We start from the raw sequence: 22361 nt of genomic DNA, 5'->3' as shown, positions 1-22361 counted from the left end.
AGCTGCCCAGACTGAGGAGAGACACATAGTGTCTGCAGCCATGGCCAGCAACATAATGATTGCTGTGATTAGTATGCATAAATAAGAAAAGGCAGATCATTAGCACTAATTTATTCATAAAAGTGACAGGTCACAAAACAGAGAGGGACTAAAGGTCATCTAAGTGCCCTCCTTGCTGTCTTAAAACATTAATGTTAAAGTATGTGAGGGGGCATGTCAAAGATGGCATTTTATTGTGATAAAAGCTCACCCTGCATCTGACAAGACTCGCTGTGCTTTCTAAAATCAGCTGAGATTCAATATGTGCTACCAAAGACATTAATTATGAGCTCTTTGCACTGCAGTTATTAATCAGATTAAGGATTGTCTCTGCTGCTTCTGACAGCTGGTCAGCACATATGAGCTTAGTTCCCTGAAATAAGTAATGAAGAACACACTGCTAATTATCTATTTTTACATCAGTTAATTATACCAGCTGGTAACAAAAGTGGAGTATATACATAGAGAGAGTGTATTATAAGGATGAAGAGCAATTGTTCATCTTTATCTGAACAGTTTTAGAAGGACACCAAACCATACAATCTAGTTTCAAGGCCTTGCTGTCTGATCGATATCTCAGCCTGGGTTTCAGCCCGCGAGCCCCTAATGGCAGGAACCTCTGGAGCTGCAGTAATGCTATCTGTGAAACGGGGGGTGGACTCAGACCCTTAACAGCATGCTGATGCTCTCATCTGCAATAAATCCTAAAGCTGGAAAATGCAACTTCCCACAGACAGAAAAGCAGCACAAAAAGGAGCCCGTCAAAAGAGCAACAATAACTCAAAACTGGCTCCCCCATTTACGTACATTTTTTGGTGGAAAGCCCCTGAATAATGGCCTCCATATAACAGAGGCTCAGCTCCCTGCCGAAGAGCCCTTTGGACTATGGATACCATGGAGCACACTTCGTGGCAATCCACCTCCTCAAGACTTTGGCCCAGCAGTCTGGATCCACAGAGGCACCAAGTAATGGCTTCCTTATGGGCTCCCGACGCAAGACTGATGGGCTGACAGAAGGTATGTTAAATGTCTCCTGTTCTAACTGCTACATCAGGGCTCTGACCTTCCCTAAAACATGGGCTTAACAAGAGATTCAGAGGGTCAGCTCAAAGGTGATCAGTCACTTGCAGGGTTGGCATGAGGTGGAGCTCATTCGCTAAAGGAGAGCTTGGTAATACAGCTCAAGGGCGTAGTGAGAAAGTTGGTAGGTTCTCAGAGATCAGTGTGTGTCTGTACCATCCGTTTGGACAATTAGCTTAAAGAGGGAAGAGATTAAATAACTTGCTGTCTAACATGAGCCCTCAAAACTGAAGCAAGTCTTAACCATAAATGTGTATAATTTCAAAATATCCACAACTTGGACTGGATAAAGGGTATATCTAATGTGTACGTCTCTGTTTAAAATACATCTTTCAAAGTAAGAGGTGAATGAACTAGGTTATAGCAATGACCATGTCTAATTTGCCAGTACAGAGTGTCAGTTTATATTGATCCGCAAAGGTTGAAACCAGATCCTTGCACGTCTCCACAGAGTGTTGGCAGAGAGTATGTTATCAAGAGAAGCAGAGTTAGAAAGGCCTATTAGACATGAAAAAGAATGGCAGATAGAAAAAGACAAAGAGAGCCTGGAAAGATGAACACTGTGAAAAAGATGAGAAAGAAAATGCTCACCTGAGAACAAAGGAGCATGACGAGCTCCACCACTGAGGTACTTGACTTCATACACACTAGACCTTTGGAGATAAAGCAGATAAAAAGAAGAGACATTAAACTTGCATGTTAAAGAACATAGGCATACAACTGTTGGTATGATAAGGTGTAATCATTTGGGCAAACAAGATAATATATAAAAAAAGAAAAATGCACAGAGCACATCACCGACATAACAATACTCGACTTGTGCAAAGCTACTGTATATAGCCTCTTTTAACATTTTTGCCAACCCTCCCCAAATTGTGTTCCCAATGTGCCTGTCACAAAATTGTAAAGAAGAAAAAAACGACAGAACAAAAAAATACATCTGCAACACATTTACATACGAGCACTCCAACCCCCACACACGCACATCCTTCACACGTGCCACACGCTCACAGAAGACATTCACAGCTTCTTCCCACATCTCCATTCGGTAGACGGTGAGCCACTGAAGCAGACAACTCTCTAATGAAACATGGGGAGGTGTGAAAAGCTCATTTGTAGAAACAATGGCTGCAACTGGTCTCGTATTCTGCACCTCCAGCCCTTCTGCTGCACTTGGCGAGAACCATTAAAGGTGCAATCATTAATAAAGCAAAGAAAGGAACTCTATAGTACTCATTATAGGCAGGCAGAGTAAAAGAACCTGTGCCCCAAGGATGTTGTTGTTTCATGGATGATGGGGTATGCACCAAAGAAGATTTCTAGGAACTTTAAGTTTTTCACAGTACAAATACTTAAAAACAAAATAGTATTTATGTAGTTGTAATGATGGCTTATTTACTAAAATTATTAATAGCAAAATAGTTTTGCATTATACTTAAAAGCAGAGTTATCTTTGATATTATTCAGTTATATAAAGTATGCAAAAAGCACCTGAATACACGGGTATAAAGAATAGCCTAATTATACAGAATAGCTTAATGAGAAATGCATGAGTGTCTGCTGTAATAGCACAGAAAACAATAAATAAAACAATGACATGTGTGTCCAAGGTACAATTTGCTGTCCACATGTAAACACAACAGCAGACCTACCTCCAAAACTCCAAACACTAAAACTGCAGTAACATTTACATTGGTTGACACGCCTGTTAAGTATGGGCACTGTTTGAAAACAATGAAATATACTGATAATATTAATGCACTTGTGTATTTGTCAACTATGATATGTAAACATAACATATTAATATATTTTATAAATATAAATTTAATTCTAATTACATGACGTTTCCCTTCATGGCTTTTTATTTATTATTATTATTTTCTATTTATGTTTTATTATTTTCTGTAATATATATAGCATATGAGTTGGATGCTTATATTAGACATGTGCAATGGGCTCAGGCCTCAGTCTGATCTAAATGTTCTTCTTCAGGCAGGTTTTTTTTTTTTTGCTGTGGTTTTTTTTTTTTTTATATCTTGGCTCTGTGTGATGCCAGTGCAGTAGTTATCCCTAATATAATCATCTCAGCCACACAGCTCTGGCTCTAAGCTTCTGTTTGCATGAAACAGCCAATCAGAAAGAAGTTCACTGCCAACCTCAATGTCAGCAAAGGGAGAGGAGCTAAAACAGATTGTTTTAATAAAATAATGAACAGAGGGGCTGCAAAAAGACCTGAAAGTACTGAGATTAATAAGGATTATTTTGAACTTCGAATTTGAATTGTACAAGGGTGGAAAGCCAGGAACGAGCATAAATGGTCCCCTTTAAAGGTCAACTAGACAAAATTCAGCAGAAATGGTTTTACTTGTGTGATTAAATGGTATAATCTAACACAGAATGCAAAATATTCAAACCCTGGACGGATGGATCTTTTGGTCACTGATTCTCCATTGAGTTCTATTCATGAGCAGAGACTGTCCAAGGGAACATATTGTAAATACTCTAAGAGGATGTGACCCTTCTCTTGTACACAGAGTGCCACAGTTGACCTCTTGTTATAGCAGTGACACGCTAAGCCATAAGTCAGTCCGAACTGACACAGTAGTCAGGTGGCCAACTGACCCTGGCCTTGTGCTGGTAGACAAACTAAATGCATTCTATTTAAACATGGCCTGCCAGTCCTTTCCTGTAAACAGGGCAGGGTTAAGGCATGGGTGAATGTGGCATTGTGGGGTGATGTGCCGGCAAGCTGGGCCACTCAGGGGACAGCAAGGAGCAGGCGGCAGGCATCACAACAGCGGCAGTGTTCGCGCACAGCTCTTACCCAACAACTCCAAGTGTAAAGCTCAGAGTGCACACAACATAATTGCTGCAGTGACCACATGTCTGCAAAGGGGGGTGAAGGAATAGAGTGAGGCAAAGGGGCACACGGGGCACAGGAGGGCTTGACCCCGAGCAATCTAAGGAGTGATGGATGACTGGTAATTACTGGTAAATGGAGCGCCTTTGCACTACAGCACAGTATTTCAACTGCGGGCCTGGGAAGGGTCGGGAAGAAAAGTAGATGACGAAAAGAGACGAAAGAAGAGCAAAATCAGCTCAGTCATGAACAGACTGAAACTAAGATGGGCTGAAGTGGCTTGATAAACTTCCATACCATATAGGTGTCCAAGAGCAAGTGTTGATTCTGTGTATTTGCAGTGTTTTGACTGGTAAACCTGCTCTAATCCCTGTCAGAGTTCACATTTCACAGACCCAGACAGGGTTAAACATGTCTAGAGTGCTGAGGCCCGAGCTGTCTATCTATGACCTTGTTTGTGGGGTTACAGTCTGCAGCCTGAGATCAGCTCTGGTTTGTCAGCTTGGTCAGTCTGCTGACAGACTTTGAGTGAAAGGGTAACAGACATATTCACACTTGTCAAGGCTTTGCTACCTGATTTTTCATTCCTTTCTCCTGACACTGAGTGAGTAGACCAAGCCACATGTGCATAGCATACTCACATTTCTATTTACTTATGTATATATGTATGATATACGGCTGACTTGGAGGAAACCATGCTTGTTTGTGGAACTTAACTGGTTGGAATGGAAACATTTTTAAAAAGGAGTCCGTAATACCTCAAATGTCCTTTTCATGAGCGCAGAAAAGTACTTAATGCATCATTTCACCATTCATTTTGACAAGACTAGTTATATCAAATAAATAAGACCCTGCTTATCATTAAACATGTCAAAGCTGATTATTTTTAAAAGCTTAAATTAGATGCCACTAACAGATGCTAATAAAAAGATCCATAAAATTTCAGATCCAACACTGCAAAAAAACAAAAACCCTAACTAAATGCAATGTTATTCAAAACATTAAAATATTGGAAATGCATTTTTTAAATCAACTGGTTGTGTAAACAGTTAATGAATAAAGTATGCCCCTGGAGAAAAGTGGACAAGGGTGGTCAGTAAATGTGGGTCAAAGTATTTCTCTAGCAGGGCTTAAATAACAGTCACAAGAGTGCGTTCTGGCAGCATACTGTCATTCTCTGCAAAGACTTTTTCCACCAGTGTTGGTTAGGTTACCAGCAAAAGAAAAGACTTTTGCAATCCGAATTCGGAGAAAGCATTTTGGGTGCAAGTCGAGAGAGCGGAGACCACCCGCGTATGTTTTGGACTACACACAAACAGACAAACATCTGCAAACACACACAGTCTCACTCATGCGCGTGCTGACTGCGGTGGCCCTGTTTTCTTGTAAATACAAGCCAAAACAAGCCTGGGGAATAGAGTGGTAGTGCACACACATGTAGGCATAGAGCCCTGAGGTTAGGCACAAGTAGCACTGTGAGAGGCTGCCAACCTGAGGCTTGAAGAAGGGACTGGAAAGCTTCACGCAGCCACCAGGAAATAGAGTGGAGTGCAGCAAAGAGATTTCACACTTCTGCAAACACTATGCACAACCAAACCAGTCAGTGCAGCTCTATTTGTAAAATGACTGCCGTAATACCGTTTTAAAATAAAATAATTAATGCCATTAAACCTCGTGGCTGCACAGAGGCACGTCTAGGTCGAAACATTCAGGAGTACATTTTAATAGCAACAAAAATGACTCCGGTATTACAGAAACATTTAAGCACTTATACTTCATTGTAATAAAAATGTGCGTGCATATAGATTTTACTGTGCACAAAAAGGTTAAAGCTTATGTAAACACTTTACCCTGAAATTAAAAAAAAAAAAAAGATTTGAAAATCCCTTCTAGTACAATGTGAGCTGGAAAGAGTGAGTTGGAAATTTCATCTTATTTTGGCACTAAAAATAATGCAATGAGGTGGCAAAGGCTACCAACATTTAGTTCAAAATGAGATTGGTTTGACAGTAAAACGCTGATGGTTACAAAAATATCTAGGAACAATATGTGGAAAGAATTTGAGAAAAGAATCATGAAGAAAACAAACACACACATGCCACAAGATGAATGAAAGGGAAAACAAATTTAATCAGACCCCCAGCTTGTGTGCAATATCGCAACTCTCCTGTCAATGTCTACTGCATCCAAAGTTTGGCAGCTGGTGGGGTGACTGGGACAAAAATGTTAACAGCGCACTAAGAATAAAATGCCCCATACAACATCTGTACCTTCTATGAGCAACTCTTGTCCATGGCTGCCCAGCAGGGTGCGAGACAGAAAAGGCGCAAAGTCCACAAAGATCTCTCTCAGCAGGGGTGCGACTTTCTCCAAGGCCCTTTCTAGCTTTGTAGTAATGCTGTCAGAGAGCACATCAAAGTAGAAGTCAGAAAAAGAAATTAGACACCTGAATTTCAAAAAGAAAACTTGAAAGAGGTCATTCTTTTTGCTACACTATCAAGGAGCAATAAAAAAAGGAGCAGTGAGATCCCCACAGTTCACCCAGTGTGCACAGCTAACAGCAGTTAGTGTGTAGTCAGACTGTCAGAGTCAGACTGGTGGGTGCAAGAGGTAACCAGCACATTTCAGAGGATGCAAACTAAGCCAGATATCAATGAGATTGTGGCTGCTGTCAGCAGAGATGTCAGTAAGTGAAGATTTAATGTTATTAAGAGCCATGTGAACTCACATCTCACTAGCTGTTTGCATTCTTTGTTGTGATATGTTACCAGAGTTGCACTTGAGATCACAGTTGTTCACTGCAGAGGAAGTTCCACATCTTTTAGACAATCACTCCATGCCTCTGGCTGACATTATCTGAGAACCTCGGAAAAACTGTGAGCTGGAGTCATGCAGCCATACAAACTGAGACGGTGTACAAGTAGAGATACAGTATATCTCGTATGTGTACACACACACAAACAGAGATAAAAAAGGACAACATGAGGAGAGCTGAAGCTTGTTTTCCCAGCTAAGATGGACAGAAAGCTGCAGAATACAGAAAAACAGAAAGAGAAGAGGGACGGTTTATGTGTAGTGGAAACCCGCTTCAAGAAACCTGGGAAAACATATTCAGAGAGATGACACACTAGCGTAAAGTGCAGGATGCAGGAAGTCTAGGTAGCTAGCATAGATGTCCTTGCCTAAGACACTGTCCTGCACCTCTGGAGGCTGTCTTTAATCCTGTCAGGGAGCTAAAGGGTTTGAGCTCAGGAGGTGTCAGCTTCTGACGTAGTGGATTCTGGTCTACTTCAGAAAAGGCACTGAAATAGAGAGAAAAAAATAAAGAAACCACAGGCAATCCTTCCTTCATGTTGCTTTGGGACTTAGAAGTTGGGATCATGAAGTCATTATATTATAATAAAGAACATGAACTATGGTAATAATCAGATTTATTTGTTGATTTCAGTAGACCGAAGCAGTCTATTCAGCTCGGCTGTGATCTAAAATATAACACAGGCATCAGTAGGTTCTGTGGTGAGATAGTACCATCATTGACTTCACAGTTACGCTAAGTGATGTCGGTTACTGCTGCCATGGCAACTGAATCTCTATTCCTGTGGCAGAAAACACTGAGGCAGAGCAAGAGAGGAGAGCGAGACTCTGGAGAAAGACCTCGGCTCTCAGCAGTCAGTGGGAGAGTAGATCTAAGGATGTCTGTCACAAACTATTAGAGCGACGGGAGAATATGAGTCAAGGTCACAGCCAGCTGTACTCAAGGTAATACACATGCACATAAATTAGGACAAACTTTGCCACAGTGTTAACATAAAACCACCTTTTTTGGTTTTTTTATATACATATATATATCGATACCCTCCCCCCCCCCCTTCTCTCTCTCTCTATCTATATATATTTACACACACATTCATAACATGTAGAAAACTATAGAAAATCTTTATTTAGGACTTTGAGGAAACTTTAAGGAAAGAAACACAATGTAGAAAAATCTATTTTTGGGTAGATTTTATACAGAAGTGACACAGTTTGACTAAATGAGTTTGGCTGAATGGAAGAACTGTGTTGTACCTCATGTTTTCTACCGTGTCCTCAGGCATGGGGGCCACCGTCTGCACGGCCGGCAGATTCTTACTCGTGGCTCCATTGACAAAACTGGAGGAAGACGAGGTAGAAGCAGCTGCGTCAGTGGCTCCTGCGGGAGGAATAACAGAAGCGCATCACATTAATGCAAGGCAAAAATAATTTCAGATTTATACAGATGGCTGACAAATTAAAGGAAAGACGTCCATTAGGCATCTTATTATGATGTTGAGCCTCTAAGTGCTGCAAAAGCACGCTATGGCACTTGCTTTTGATGGTGGTGGTGTGTAACCCATTGGTGCACTTTCTGCAATATGTGTTCAACTGGGTCAAAATATGGTAAGTGTGAAAGCCATCACACATGGCTTGCATAATTTCTGCACTGATCAAACCATTCAGTGCCCCCCTAATGGCCTTTGAATGCAGGCATTGTCACAGTGGAAGAATACCACTTTGAATCAGGATATAAAATTTTATCTCAGGATAACTTTGCACTAATTTTTAGTGACCCCTCCCACTATGTGAACAAGTGGATACAAGAAAACGCAACACTGTGTCTTATTGTGTTTTTACTATCCTTGTCAAATACCAAGCAGAAATATTTAGGTAACTAAAATAGACAGTAAAAGGTGGGCAATTCAAAGCATTTAAATACTACCACAAGATTTGTGGAAGAAAGAAGCAACGCTGTATTCAAAACCATTGTCTATCTTCAGGGAAATTCCATTAAAATTACATCCAGTGCTTGTAAATGTTTTTAATGGCACACAGATTGAAATGACTGAAAGAAAATGAAGGAGGAAGGAGGCTATAAAAAGCAGCCACAATCTGGCCCCTGACAGTAGACTTCAGCCAAATTTCAACCAAGTAGAACAAATTATGCACTTTAACTAAACCCAAGTGCAACTCAGCTGGTTCAAACTTGTGCCAGCAGGGACAGATGGAACTGTTTTGTTTAGTAAAATGACAAAGATGAAGAATCAACCAACATATCGAACATATCAGAAAAGCTTTAAACAAGCCAATAAATTTGGATATTGTGACAACTGTAATTTAAAGGTGAAACCTGAGTCAGAGCTTCTTGGCAGCATAGTCGCAAATATAAAATCATTCTGACTGTCCTTTTGAGAGGTCAGACCAGTAAGAATGATATCATGTGGTCTGGGTGAGAGTCTGTGGATTTAGCTGAAAGCACACTTTCACTTGGGTACATTTCTCAAATTCCTTCACAAGGCCTCAGAGAGGAGAGTGATTTGTATTACCATTATTATTATTATTGTTATTAATAATAATAATAATAATAATAATATAGCACACTAAAAGGTGTTTGAAATCCTTTGTGCTTCTTTGTGTTAAGTGGGGTATTTCAAAAGCCAGAGTACACTGACCCTGAGGTGAATTCTGCTCAATGCAGCACAGCCTCGGGAGAAGCAATGTGACAGCAAGGGGGGAGAGGCCATGTAGTCAGTCAGATCAGAAGCCATGCGCCATAAAAAGTCAGGGTATGCTAATTCACTTTTGGCAAAAAAAAAAAAAAAAAAGATTTGTTTTGCTGTACAGTTGAAGCAGATTAAAATTAGGGTGGTGTCTAGACAAATCCTGATGGCTAAACAGCCATTTTCACTCTCAGAAGCACAGGGCTGCTTTGGGGAGTCAAAAAAGGTAAAGAGTGCCATCTTGTGATAGCAACAACCACCTGCAAGGACATCCAGGATCACATGATCATACACAATAAAAACACTTTGTTCTATTCCTAGAATAGCATCATTTAACGAAAAATCAGGAGAGGTCAGTAAGATTACAAGTAATTGCAACTTGTAATCTTAATACTGAAGCAGTATTATGTAAATCCTAGCAAGGCTACTAGGACTGAGTGTAGGATTTGAACAACACGGTTTTAGTCCAGTAACCTTGTTTGTAGCATACCCGTAGTGTTTATCATGCTTTTGGGGGTCGCAGAGGTAGCAGCAAAGATGTTGGGGGTGCTGCCAGTTGTCAAGCCTGGAGAGGTGCTGCTGCTGCTTCCCAGGGTGTTAACTGCTAGGCTGCCAGGGGAGGTTTTCTTCACAGGCACCACCACACTCCTACATCAAACACACACACATACAGACAGAATGTGTCTTATTTATATATGCACCAAAAATGATGCATTAAAAACGAAAATAAAATGACGACAGAGAACAGCTACAGGGTGTTGTAATTGCTGCAGGTGTATGAGATTCAAACTGTACATTATATAAAAAAATGCTAACACAATTGACTTATATTCTTGATTGAACAGCATTTTAAATATGTTTGGATCCAGAATTAGGCCTTTTATATTTGACATTCTGCTTAACAAAAAGAGAGGCATTTGTTTTAATAAACAGAAAGTAAAAAAAAAAAGTAACACAGTAAGAATTCAAAAAAAAAAAAGGATACAAAACTAAAGGAACAAAACCATCTACAAAAAAATATGGATGAAGCAAGACGCAAGTTTAAATCTTACCAGAATAAAAAAATGATGTGTTTTTAAATAAATTAAATTAGATGATAGCAGAAAGCAATTAGCATGAGCAAACCTGGTACCAAAGTCATTCATGTTTTAAGGGGGAAAATATCTGCATCTCTTACTCCTTCCAGGGCCTGCCACTACGAGCATGCGGACACATTAGTCAGGGCATTTGAAGGGTAAACATCCTGCCCTGTAACTCCATCTTTCAACGTAATGCATGCAAGGCAAACTTGGACACACATGTACACATGAGGCTTAAGTAAATAAACATGAGAACCAGCCAGCGAGCTACTACATTCCCTTACATCTGCTCTTGCCTCCAGTGGTCCCCTGGTGCAGCCTGGCCTGAAAACATCCCCAAGTCGAACAAAAGACTTTCCAGAAGCAGATTTGGGAATTCTCTGCTTGGTGTTTATTCTATCCAGAGCCACAGAACATAATCTGCTTCACAGTCAGAAACTATATGAAGGGTGTAGGCATATTATGGCAATTACTACTGGTTTTACTTTGTGTTCCTAGATAGACAGGAACACAATAGAAAATAAAAATGCAACCAAAGAAACCAAAAACTTAAAAAAAAACCCAGCTACAATCAAAAATAAATATGCACATACGGAAGTCAAAAATTACGGGTGGCTTTTTCATATAAGCTACTGCACAAAACAGAACATGGTATTATGATGAAAGGGACATTGTTTATTAACTTAGGAAATAAAGCATGTTGCTTAGGATGGAAATGACACTTGTGACCTTATGTAATGACAAAAGAAAAAGCACAGGCACACCATTAAACCACCAGACTCCTCAGTTCACATGCAATCTGACTGGCCAAGGATTAAAGATGATCCAGTGAACTTGGCTCTGCAAGAGCTCCCTGACAGAGAAGAGAAGGAAAGCTTGTCCTTATCGGGTCTGCAGTTGGCCTTTGGGTTTGTGAAGGTGCCAGATAATGTCTCGTCCAATCTCCTGCAGTTACTCTCTGTGACACAGGCCAGGCCTTTGCTCTGTCACGAGCTAAGCCTGTTGTCATCTGAACCAAATCCCCAGAATCCTTCCTCCACAAAAACAACACAGACGGTTGTTGCTGTTTTGTATCTGCAGTCACAGATCATGTAAAACATGCCCTGGGAAACAGAGTTTGCCTTGGATGCGTTTCAGGCTGTTGGGTAATTTATTTTATATACGTTTTTACTGATTCTGCTCAAAATATTAAAAAGGTATGATGTTTAATTCCGCCCCAAAAAATACCTCTCTACTTTGTCTTGACGGAGAGAGAATATTCAAAAAGCAGATTTAATTGCGCATTAAGCAGAAGGTGCAGCCCTGGTGACAACGACCTAACAAGCATACAATAACAAAAATAATAGTGAAAGAAAAAAGCAGTTGAAACTTACACACAGAATAACAGAGAATGAGAGAGTGCCAGGAAAAGCTTGAAAGCCTCCTGAAATATTAATATCTCCTGGGATACAGCTGTGCTCTGGAGAACACTGATGACAAGTATCATTTATTTAGCAGATCTTCATAGTTCTCAGTGAAATACCATTGACAGATTTCATGTTTTGATTGCAGGGGCTTTTTGTGAATGTCCTCTTGTTTGCCACATTCACCCCTTCCTCCTGCAGGGATCTGCCCATGCTTTGGCATGGCCTGGGCATTACATTAGATCTACAGTATGTTGAGAAAACATGGAACTCTTTCGATGAATAATTCATTAGCCGGGTGCTCATGAATCATGTATAGATTATCTAGTGCATATTTTATTAATAGGATTGTCTTAATTGAGTTGCGGAGAATAAAGGAGGGATTAATCTTGAAATGAATATTAATGAGGTCTGCGGCTGTGAGGGATGACTGCAATGTAAAGTATGACCACAGAAATGTCTCTTTTGTAGATCTAGAGTAAGAATCTAATCTAATAGCACTTTATTCAGAAATACAAGGAATAAAGCAGCGCAAATGTGCTGTGGTAAAATTACACATGCAAATTTAATTTAAAAACAGTTATCGCTGCTCTTCTTCACATGAACAATCAAATATGTAGAGAGAGGACCAATAATATCTGAAATCTGGAGACTTTTAGCAGATGATATTTACAGATCAAGTAAATATTTGATTTTATTTTCATCAATTTAAATACGGCTTTCGAGGACTTTAAACCCCTCCTCTGTGAATGTGTCTAGCAGAGGGGCCGTTGTGACAGCTGCCCCTGTGCACTCCACTTTCAGCCATTTTTCCCTCCTTCTTTTTGATGTTGTCTCTCCCAATCTATTTTCATCCTGACAGACAAATGAAAGGTCCGTCCACGGCTGGCAGTTCATTTCGCTGGCAGGTGGCAAACAATTAGACACAGCAAATAGAGGCTGGAGAGGGAGTGACATGAAAAGCATGAGACAAAGTTGTAAATGTGGTCAGGAGCCTTTGTGTAAAAGCATTTCAAAAATAATACACTTTGCCGCGGCGACTCATTTCAGGCTGCCACTTTCCATTAAGGATGTGAGCGGTGAGGACGATGGCTGGCTGCGGTGTGGTGCGTGGCCACTTCTGTTCAATCTGTCATCAACGCCCAGGAGACCCCCACCCTCTAAGCTGTCCAGTTTCCACATACCCCTTCATCTTTCCCCTATTCATCATTAAGGAGAAAGGAGGCCCCCATTGTTGCTCCTGACTCGGTGGGTCCTCTGCTTTCTCTCTGAGGTCTGAACGCAAAAAAACTCTGTCCAACTGAGTGGTTTCCAGAGGAAAGGGTTAGTTTTGGTTTGTGCCAAACAAACTTAAATTACTTTACTTTATCAGCCACAGGAAACAGAGTTCGGAGGAACTGATGCTTGAAATCCCTGTAGACGCAAGTTTGTAAACACACAAATCCAAAAAGATTACTGTGTGGTTTTATCTAATCCAGGAATTTAAATAAACTGCAGCAGACCCACCATGCCTCAGATACTCTTTTTAAACATAGGAATCCTTTGCTTTGTTGAAAGAATACAATACAAGTGGCCTGAAATGGAAAAAAAGTGCTGCAAGCTACTTAGAAACCATTAGTGCTAAACTGGATGACTAAGGTAAACCCTGAGGATTTACGTCACTGTTCTGCAGCCGCTCAAGATGCTGCACACACCCAAACATATCAACAGAAATCCACTGATGATTCAACTCAAAGATTTTTTTAGGAAATATCTTTTCTTTCCTATTATTTCTTAAAAACATGAAAATCAGACCCTTTTGTAATCCATCACAGTCGACATAAAGTTCTAATGTCATGCTTCGTCCAGTGATGTAATGACAAACCAATGATACTGTGACTTTCATTTAAAAAATGCAAAACAAATGTTCACCCTGACAAATCTGAAACTCAATAAAGAGGGTTTATTGAGTTTTGTGTTGAAAAGAAAAAGGAGGGATTATTTGCAATAATATTGTGGCACTGTTTAGCTGGCAGAGAAAAACTGAAGCACCGTCATAGAAATGATTCACTTGCTCACCTGTCAAAGGAGTGAAACTGCATGGGCAGCATGGCCTGGGCCTTGGCAGCGGGGTCTGGATAAGATAAAGGTTCCACCCCAGCCTCCATGCCCTCCACTGGAGCTGCTACCAGACTCTTCAAAATCTCTTTTACATTGATGCCCTTGTTGGGCTGACTGATGCTGGTGACAGAGGAGGTCGGTTTCAGCACCTCCACACTAGAGGATTCAGACAAGCTCTCCTGGGACTTGTTCACCTCTGAGGAGAGTGTAGATATGAGGTCATTCACGACACTTGTCCCTCCAACGCTGTGGTCCACGTCAGACCCATTAAGGATGCTGGCTACCTGCTCCTCCCCGATCCCAGAGTCTGTGTGGGGAAGAAAGCTTTTCGTGTGGAAATCTTCTGATAGCACAAGATGGTCTTTACTGCATTCAAAAGTTGGAGCTGTTTCTGTAAAATATACACAGAAAACTGAAAGTTAAAAAGGCCGAGACTAGCATTACCAACATAAATATAGTACATTCATTATAAATGATAAGTCTAGTCATAATTTTTTTCATTTATGACTGACTGAGTCAGAAATAAGTACGGTCTAATGTGTGGTATGTAATGCTTACTTGATAAACAAGTTAATTATTCAAACTGTGTCAATCTCTACACTAAATAGTAGGGGTGCAACGATACTCGTATCGATATCGAACCGTTCGATACAGTGCTTTCGGTTCGGTACGCATATGTATCGAACGATACAACATTTTTAATTTATTTTATCAACTTTCCTTCTGACGATGCTGTCTGTGTTGAGCGCTCAGTGGATCTGCGCTCGACAGTGCAGCCTAGGCGGAGTAGTCGAACACAGATTCACTGAGCGCAGGGCAAGCTAGCGAGACAGAAGCTAGGCTAGTTGCAACATGGCAAATTGAACCTCCCCCACCCTCATTCAGATCTGGCGTTTGGAACTATTTTGGTTTTCATGTGATGTATGACCCTGAAGGTAAGCGCGTCATGGACAAAAGTAAAACAGTATGTTGGATGTGCCAGCAATGCTCAATTGGTGGGAACTAGTGTGTTAGCGCAGTTAGCTCGTTAATGTGTTGACGTCTTCCAGCCCCACTCATGAGGTGATCCGCGGTAGCTCGTTAACGGAGATTTGCCGTGTTGTGACGTTAATGTCATTTCAGATTAACGCTGACAGCACTAGTGGGAACACAACCAATATGACTGCACATTTACTCCGACATCATCCTAGTGCAAAGACAAGTGGAAGCAGACAAAAACAAGCAGGCATGCTACAAACTTTACCCGAGTCATTTAGACAGCCGTTAGCACATGATTCTCCTTATGGGGACCTGATATGTTTAATATGCTGCTGAGAATATAGCCCAGGAGAAGCGTATAGTATAGCTTTTATTTTGGAAAGAGACATTTCTCCATAATAAACTCTCTTTTCCAAAGATGAGTGATTCCTCAATCAGATACAGGGCTCGCAAAATCGCTAGCCCGACGTCCTGGGGCTTTTTTCCAGTCGGGCTACCAAAATCTATCTCTGCCCTGCCCGTCGGCCTATCGTAGGAAGGAAAACTATATGTCAATGCTTTTGCATTCTTTCGGAAATGTAGCTGGGTAATTATGTCATTGGCATCGGCCACTGTCAATATGTGACATACTGAAATTGCGTTTGAATTTGCGCTTGTTTTTTGCTTTCACTTTGCAATCGCGTGAACTGTGTATAGAAAGCGACAGTACTGATTGGTGAGTGATGATAATTTGCGCACCAATTCCTCTGACATCGTCTTATCAATCGTTAGCTTACTATGCAAACATGACAAGTGAAATCTCCCGCAGCTTAAACATGTGAGAGGTTGATCGCGCAGAGAATCGCTGAGCGTTATGTGAGTGCGTGTGTAAAAGCAGCAGGATATATATTTTAGTTCTGCTGAGCCAAATAAGACAGGTCAGGGTGAAGAAGTGACAGCCAAAGAAAAGCTAACCACAAAACGGAAAGGTTATGACAAATCAGACTATAAGGAAAAAAGAAAGTGCAGCTTTATGGTTTCATGGACAAAAGAATTTCTGTGGCTGCAATATGACGAGCTAAATAACCAGGGCTGCACATAAGTGGTCCGCAGGTGCGCATTCGCTGTCAAAATAAAAACCGGCACAAGATAAGAAGTTGCAACGCGTGTTTGCATACATAAGATTTTCAGGAGGAGGACAGACATTTGTTTAGAACTCTTAAAGATGTCGAAGAAGCTCCTTTAAGCAATTACTGTGATGTTCCTCCACCTCCAAAGAAATGTCAGAAGGAGTCCGAACCACAAAAGAAGCGCGTATTCTCGGAAAAGTGGTTGCAGGAGGTGAGCTGGCTTCAAACAAATGATGAACGCACAGAGATGTGGTGCAGAATGTGCCGTGAAAATTTAATAAATGACAAATTAATAAAAAGGCATGAACATTTTTTTTGTATCGAAAAAATATCGAACCGTGACACCAAAGTATCGAACCGAACCGAACCGTGAATTTTGTGTATCGTTGCACCCCTACTAAATAGGGCACCATATATCACGCATTTTAAAAACACAGTTAGTAGTCTGACAGGTGTCAAAATAAAATTCAAATAGAATTTCTTGAGATAGAAGAAATTGGTATTTTTAATGGTTTTTAAGAAGTTAAGTAAATATGATACCAGTATTTGTGAGGACAAATAAATTCCGTGGTTTGGTTTATAATCGTCCCCAAAAAGTAAATTTAGCACGTGTAGAACGAGCCACAGTTCTGATTCTCTGGTGAGATAATGTTTTCCCCCCTCCATGGTAATAAGCGTGAATCCTTTTCTTCAGCTTTCTTCAGCCTAAAGTCATGTCTATTTAATAGTTTGAGCTAATATTCTGCAATTTTTTTAAAAAAAACAAACAAACACTGCACTGTGCATCTCTACATACATGGGAAACTTAGTCATTAAAATTAGGGTCTATGTATGGAGCAAGTCTTTTTTTATTTTTCCTGAAAATGCAGAGGTGCCTCTCTCACTGGCTCATCCTGACCCAGTGGCAACCTAGATGCAAGGGTGGCCTTATTAATATTCATCACATGCCCCCTAACGAGGTCAACAGGGCTTGATTTAGCCAGCAAGTCTACTGGCTTCCTGGTCCATCAGACAATCGTCTGCCACATGCCGTCTGGAAAATTCCCCCATTTTCTGGTGAAATTTATGAAGGCGGCAGTGTGCCTCTCTCCTCCCAGCAACCTCTATGATCCCATTCTCCTCTGGTGGATTGCTTGCCTAATGGGGACTGACAGATGGGGCTGAAAATAGCAAGCCTGGCTCCAGTGCCCCAAAAACCCACAGTACTTGGCCAGCATGCGGCCATTTTCTCATCTTTTAACTTCTTGCTGCTCATCTTCACTTTCTTTATTCTGTGTGTTAAACTTACATGTTTCCTTTGGCCTCTCTCGTCTTCCCGTTTCTTTTCTTCCCTTCACCTTTTGTGTGAATTAAAGTTGATAAAGTGTGCTCACTCGTGCATTTCATAATAGTAAGTTGGCACTGCAGCAGACATTGTGCTCAGCCTTTGTAGCCAGCCACTGATTTCCTTTCATGTGACTTAATGTATGATTTATGACTTGAGGCATGTACTTCCTTTCATTTCAAACAGAACGCTGATACCTATTCAAGTTCATAACCACCATCTCCAGCACCAGTGTTCTTGCTTCCACATTTAATTTGCTGCGGTGCAATTAGCAGAGCTCATGAATAAATCATAGGTGAGTCAGTGGAGTGCAGCAGGATATCCCTGTTATTTTATTGAAGGAGCGCTCATAGACTGGCACTAGAAGGACCAAGGACACTTAACATTTGTGTATATCAGACAGTCACTTCAAACTGAGATTAGCTGAGCAGAAAAACAAGTTTAATCAGGGAAAGGCCTGGCATAGCTGTCCACACCTGTGCTGGTTGGTGAGTTGATCTCCTGACGCATGCTGCGGCCTGACTGGCTGCTTATTCTGACGGTCTCGCGTTGGGGCTCCAGGATGTCACGGTATTTGGAAACCATGAGGACAGAGATGAAGTATACCACAGCTAAAGCCAGGAACTGGGCTTGCTTACTGTCATCCTGTAAAGAAGTATCACAAAAATGCCACTTTGTATTCAGAATATGCATTTTGACACTTCTCACAGTATCTTACATACAAAGCATGAAAGTTACAGCGAGTAAGGTAAATATTCTCAACATATTTCTAAATTTGCTTCGTATGCATGTTGATTGTAGTATGTTGTGGATTCCATCCCTGCTAACCTGCAGGGTGAAATCCTCTTTTCACACTCACTACCTCACCTTTGTGACAAACACATGTCTGGACTCACCACGTCACGAAACACCACAGCACGGAGTCGATTGATATCCACATCCTGCAGAAGGCGATCGGGGTCCTTGATGGGAGACAGGTTACTAGGGAGAGTCTCTATGGCTGTCTAAAGCAGAGAGACGACAGGACGTGACATGCTACTCCATTTCATCAAAGCTCACCTTTATGTGTTTTTTTTTTTCCCTTTCAGATTATTTTAGGGATTAGAAAAAAGATAAAGATCATAGAGCTTAAATAAATCTGCTGATATGGTGGGTTCAAAGTCAGATTTGGCATCACTGGATGTTCAGATGATACAAAGAACTGTTTGTCCCTCTACGCATGTCACATTATGAGCACTAGTCAAAGTGTTCTTACACTGGTGGTTCTCATGCTTTTTTGCCATGAATCACTTCAAAAGCTGGAAAACAGTTCACACCCCACGGGCTGCAATTTTTTTCTTTTATCAATAATGAACAAAGGAATTTTGATCTGTATTTTATTTTAGTAAATCAAAGATTAGCAGTACAGCATCAAACTCTTGCTTACCTTCCCTACAAAAAACATTTATTCAACTTTAATGATATTTTGGCTTTTATATAATTCATTTGGATTTGTAAACAAGGAGCATCAAACAGAACAGGGAACTTTAAGTCAGGAGCTGCTGCAATATTTTGGACACTTGAGACAGGCCATATGTGGCATCACATCCTACCTTGCTGGTAGCGTTATGCAGGATTTCCTGAGTCTTGTTGTTGAGAATGGAAGACGTATTTCCCCTTTCCCTGTGTCTCTGCCTGCACTCCAGACAGTTTCTAACGGCCACACAACACACTGCACACGCACACACACACACACAAAGAGTAGATAAATAGGCTAATTTCAGAGTTAAGTGGAAATTAAATGTTAATAAAAGGCACAAACTCTTTGAAACGAATCAGTTATCTCTGATGACTATTTGTTCCAGGCTGTCGGGAAAGATAGCAGGAGTAAAATCAGCAGGCAGACCGATTTCACACTGAAGCCTGTGATGACAAATTGTATGTTTGCACCAAGGACACTGTGTAGTCTGAAGGCTATTTTCTATCCCCCAGAGCACAACTCGTGAGTCAGCAATCAAGCAAACACAGGCTCGCCAACACACAAATCCACAGGAACAAACACAGACACATTTTGACTGACTTTGTGTTTCAAATACTTCATCCAAAACATCTGAACTCTGAATCTCACAGCTGTCCACATTTTAGTAACTCTGAATTTAGGCTGTTATTGCCTTTTTATTTAAATATAATTCATCTGATCTCTATTATATGAAATGTCACATGCAAACAGGCACATGGGCAGAGAGCACCTCACAGGGTCCTATGAGACACTAATGACAGACACAAAAGGCTAGCATTTGGAAAGAGAACCTGATCAAACTGCAAATGAATCTCTCTGCTGGCTCTGAATCCCAAAAAAATGACTCATTTTTCACCGATAGAAACTGCAGCAAAAGCCTGAACATTCTCCAATCTAGTATGCAATTAGCAAACCATTCCTAAACTAATTACCTTTTTATGATTGTCATGGATTAGAGGATTTATCAGAATATGTGAAGAGACTACCGTCACGGCATTTTCCACCTCATTCACCTTTCAGTATACAATCACTACATAAAGATATGTTAATTTTATTGCTACCTCACTGCACTGACTTGTACTCATTCACATCTCTGGCCACAAACATGTGATCACCATCTTACCAAGTCTGAGGCACTGACGCATCAGGCCACCTGAGGACATGTTCTTTTCAGCCTCGATCTCACTGAAGTTGAGGGAGCTTGAGAACACCAAGACATCCACCATGACCATGAGACGGGACAGGAAAGTGATGGCGGTCTCTGAGGACATGCCCTGTGTTGCCTCGATGTTCTCTAAATCAGTCTTGAAGAAGCAACAAGGGAGATGTGATATATGCACATTCTCACCGCCAGCTGTGGTTAAAATGTGATTATTTAAAGGAAACGTGCAAAAAATGTGAAAAGGTAGGCATGTCACATCTATTAATACAGTATAGAATGTGGCTGAATTTTCCACAGAGAAATTAAGGCCAGAAAGTAGAAAACACCATATTTTATAAGTGGTCTAAATCGGGTGTCTAAGAAAGTAGAGCTAGAATTACAAACAAAAACTGGAGGAGCATTGGATCTGAGTTTAAGTAAATCACACACACACACCCCACAAGTGGGCAGTACATATGTATTCAGATCTTCTCAGTATGAATTAACCACAGATTCTTTTATAACTATAGTGTGAAATTCACCGAGAGCAAATAAAATAGCGATAGAAGTACTAACCTTGGTACTCTACGCAGGCACAAATGAAAAAAAAAGAAAGAGAGGGGAAAAAAAATAAAATCTAAATCAATTTCAATTCAAGACTACAAATTAAATCTTATAATTGTACTAGAAAGATCAAAGTAAACAAGAAAGGCACACAGGGAAATTAATTACAAGCATAAGAAACTGTGCCAAAATAATGTCTCAAGCATTAATTATAGCAGGATGAAGCTGAACAAACAAAGCCCCAATCAATAAACACAAACAAGTATTTTTTTTAGCCCCCATAGGTACAAACTGTATTGTTAGACCATAGATGGAGCAGTTTTACTAAACTACCACTAGATGTCATTATTCCCCTTCACTAAAGTCAGTTTACTTACCGAAGGAGACGTGGCTGCTGAGAGAAGGGGCAAAATCCCTCCACAGGCGATAATGATGTTGTCAACCATTTGCGAGATGAGATGGATGGTGTTGTGGACAAAAATGATGTTCTCATTGCTATTAACAAAGTCCATGACCGATTTAGTGGAGTGACTGCAAAGAGAGGTAGGGGAAAAAACGCAAGCATGTGTTACTCGCTTCTATGAAACACAGGACAATTTACTGCGCAAAGCAAAGCAAAGAAACAAAAATATCAGATGAATAAGAATCTAATATCTCTAAAATAGTAATCAAACTTTGTGTTAGTTCTGGTACAGGGGTAGTAAGGGTAAGTATCACTAGGTGCACCATGCTCACCCTCCCTCTCACTGGCTCTCAAGCGCACATAAATCACTTCACACACCTCCTCCAGACATGGACGTCACTCTCCAGTGCAAACAGCAGGTCAGTGAGCAGTCTCTGGTGCATGGCTGACCATTTGAACTCTGGGATGCGGAACATTGTAGTGCGTGGGCCAGGGCTGAACTGACGTCGTTGTTCCTCTGTCATGGGCATCCCCCTGAAGCCAAGATCCACATGTATGTCCCTTTCCATTTGGGTGATCAGGCGGCCATGCAGACTCTGATTGAAGACCAGTTAATTACTTAAACAAATTAATCTGGAATTACATATACAGTCAGTGAGATTCATGAGATACTGAAACACATTATCTAAGTGTACTTATCTGATCAATAGCTCGCCCAAAATCAGATATAACCCTACTGTCATACTATTAGTTTCAAATGATAAATTGCCAGGTTATACAGAGTCCTCAAATAACCTCTTAACGCCTGCGGGTACAGAAAACTCCCCCAAAAACAACAACAAGCCCAGTGGAACCACGAAACCGCTTTAAGATGAATGAGTCAGCGAGGTGCTGCAAAAGCCCTGTTTAAAAAGCAATGGTGATAAATTCAACATGAGCAATTACGCAACAGCAGAAAAGGATTTAAAAATAAACTCTGCTCCCCACAAGCCCTCCATCACAGTGACCCAATCCAAGCAAAAGATCCTGACCTCTGAGAAGGAGCACAGCTCATAAGGGGAGCAATGAATAAATCCCAGGCGATTGCTGCAGAATAATGCTTTGTCTATTTCTACCCTCATGTTGGCTCAGCCAACTATACCACCAGCCCAGTTTCCTGAGTCTCAGAGGGATGACGCCTGTGTGCACCAGGCCTTCCTGTATCCATTAGAAATGCAGTTGGGGAAAAGAATGATCTCTGTGGGCCTGTTAATATAGGACTGTTCAA

The 22361-nt window shown here is 40.8% G+C and overlaps 1 protein-coding gene and 1 long non-coding RNA gene across 6 annotated transcripts in view; one reads left to right on the top strand and one right to left on the bottom strand.

The window, feature by feature from the left end:
* Positions 1-22361, bottom strand: part of nbeab (neurobeachin b) — a 207833-nt gene that overhangs the window by 95845 nt on the left and 89627 nt on the right. For 2 of the 5 annotated variants that reach the window (XM_085131434.1, XM_085131435.1), the window contains exons 23-34: positions 21473-21690; positions 21069-21222; positions 20110-20290; positions 19081-19199; positions 18385-18492; positions 17965-18133; positions 14036-14468; positions 9986-10143; positions 8048-8171; positions 7162-7281; positions 6250-6377; positions 1711-1772 (exon numbers count right to left, since the gene is read on the bottom strand). In XM_085131434.1, the coding sequence (XP_084987560.1) occupies positions 1711-1772; positions 6250-6377; positions 7162-7281; positions 8048-8171; positions 9986-10143; positions 14036-14468; positions 17965-18133; positions 18385-18492; positions 19081-19199; positions 20110-20290; positions 21069-21222; positions 21473-21690 (1974 nt within the window). The remainder of the gene's footprint in view (positions 1-1710; positions 1773-6249; positions 6378-7161; positions 7282-8047; positions 8172-9985; positions 10144-14035; positions 14469-17964; positions 18134-18384; positions 18493-19080; positions 19200-20109; positions 20291-21068; positions 21223-21472; positions 21691-22361) is intronic. The other 3 variants (XM_085131438.1, XM_085131439.1, XM_085131437.1) reach the window with 2 other exon arrangements.
* LOC146503652 (uncharacterized) lies at positions 7275-10444 on the top strand. The gene is made up of 2 exons (XR_014868831.1): positions 7275-7738; positions 8073-10444. It is a non-coding gene; the product is annotated as an uncharacterized LOC146503652 (long non-coding RNA).

Source organism: Neolamprologus multifasciatus, chromosome 14 (genome assembly GCF_963576455.1).
Source record: "Neolamprologus multifasciatus chromosome 14, fNeoMul1.2, whole genome shotgun sequence".
Taxonomy (NCBI): Eukaryota; Metazoa; Chordata; class Actinopteri; order Cichliformes; family Cichlidae; genus Neolamprologus; species Neolamprologus multifasciatus.
The sequence above is the reverse complement of the archived record's forward strand: the minus strand, read 5'-3'. Positions and strand labels throughout refer to the sequence as shown.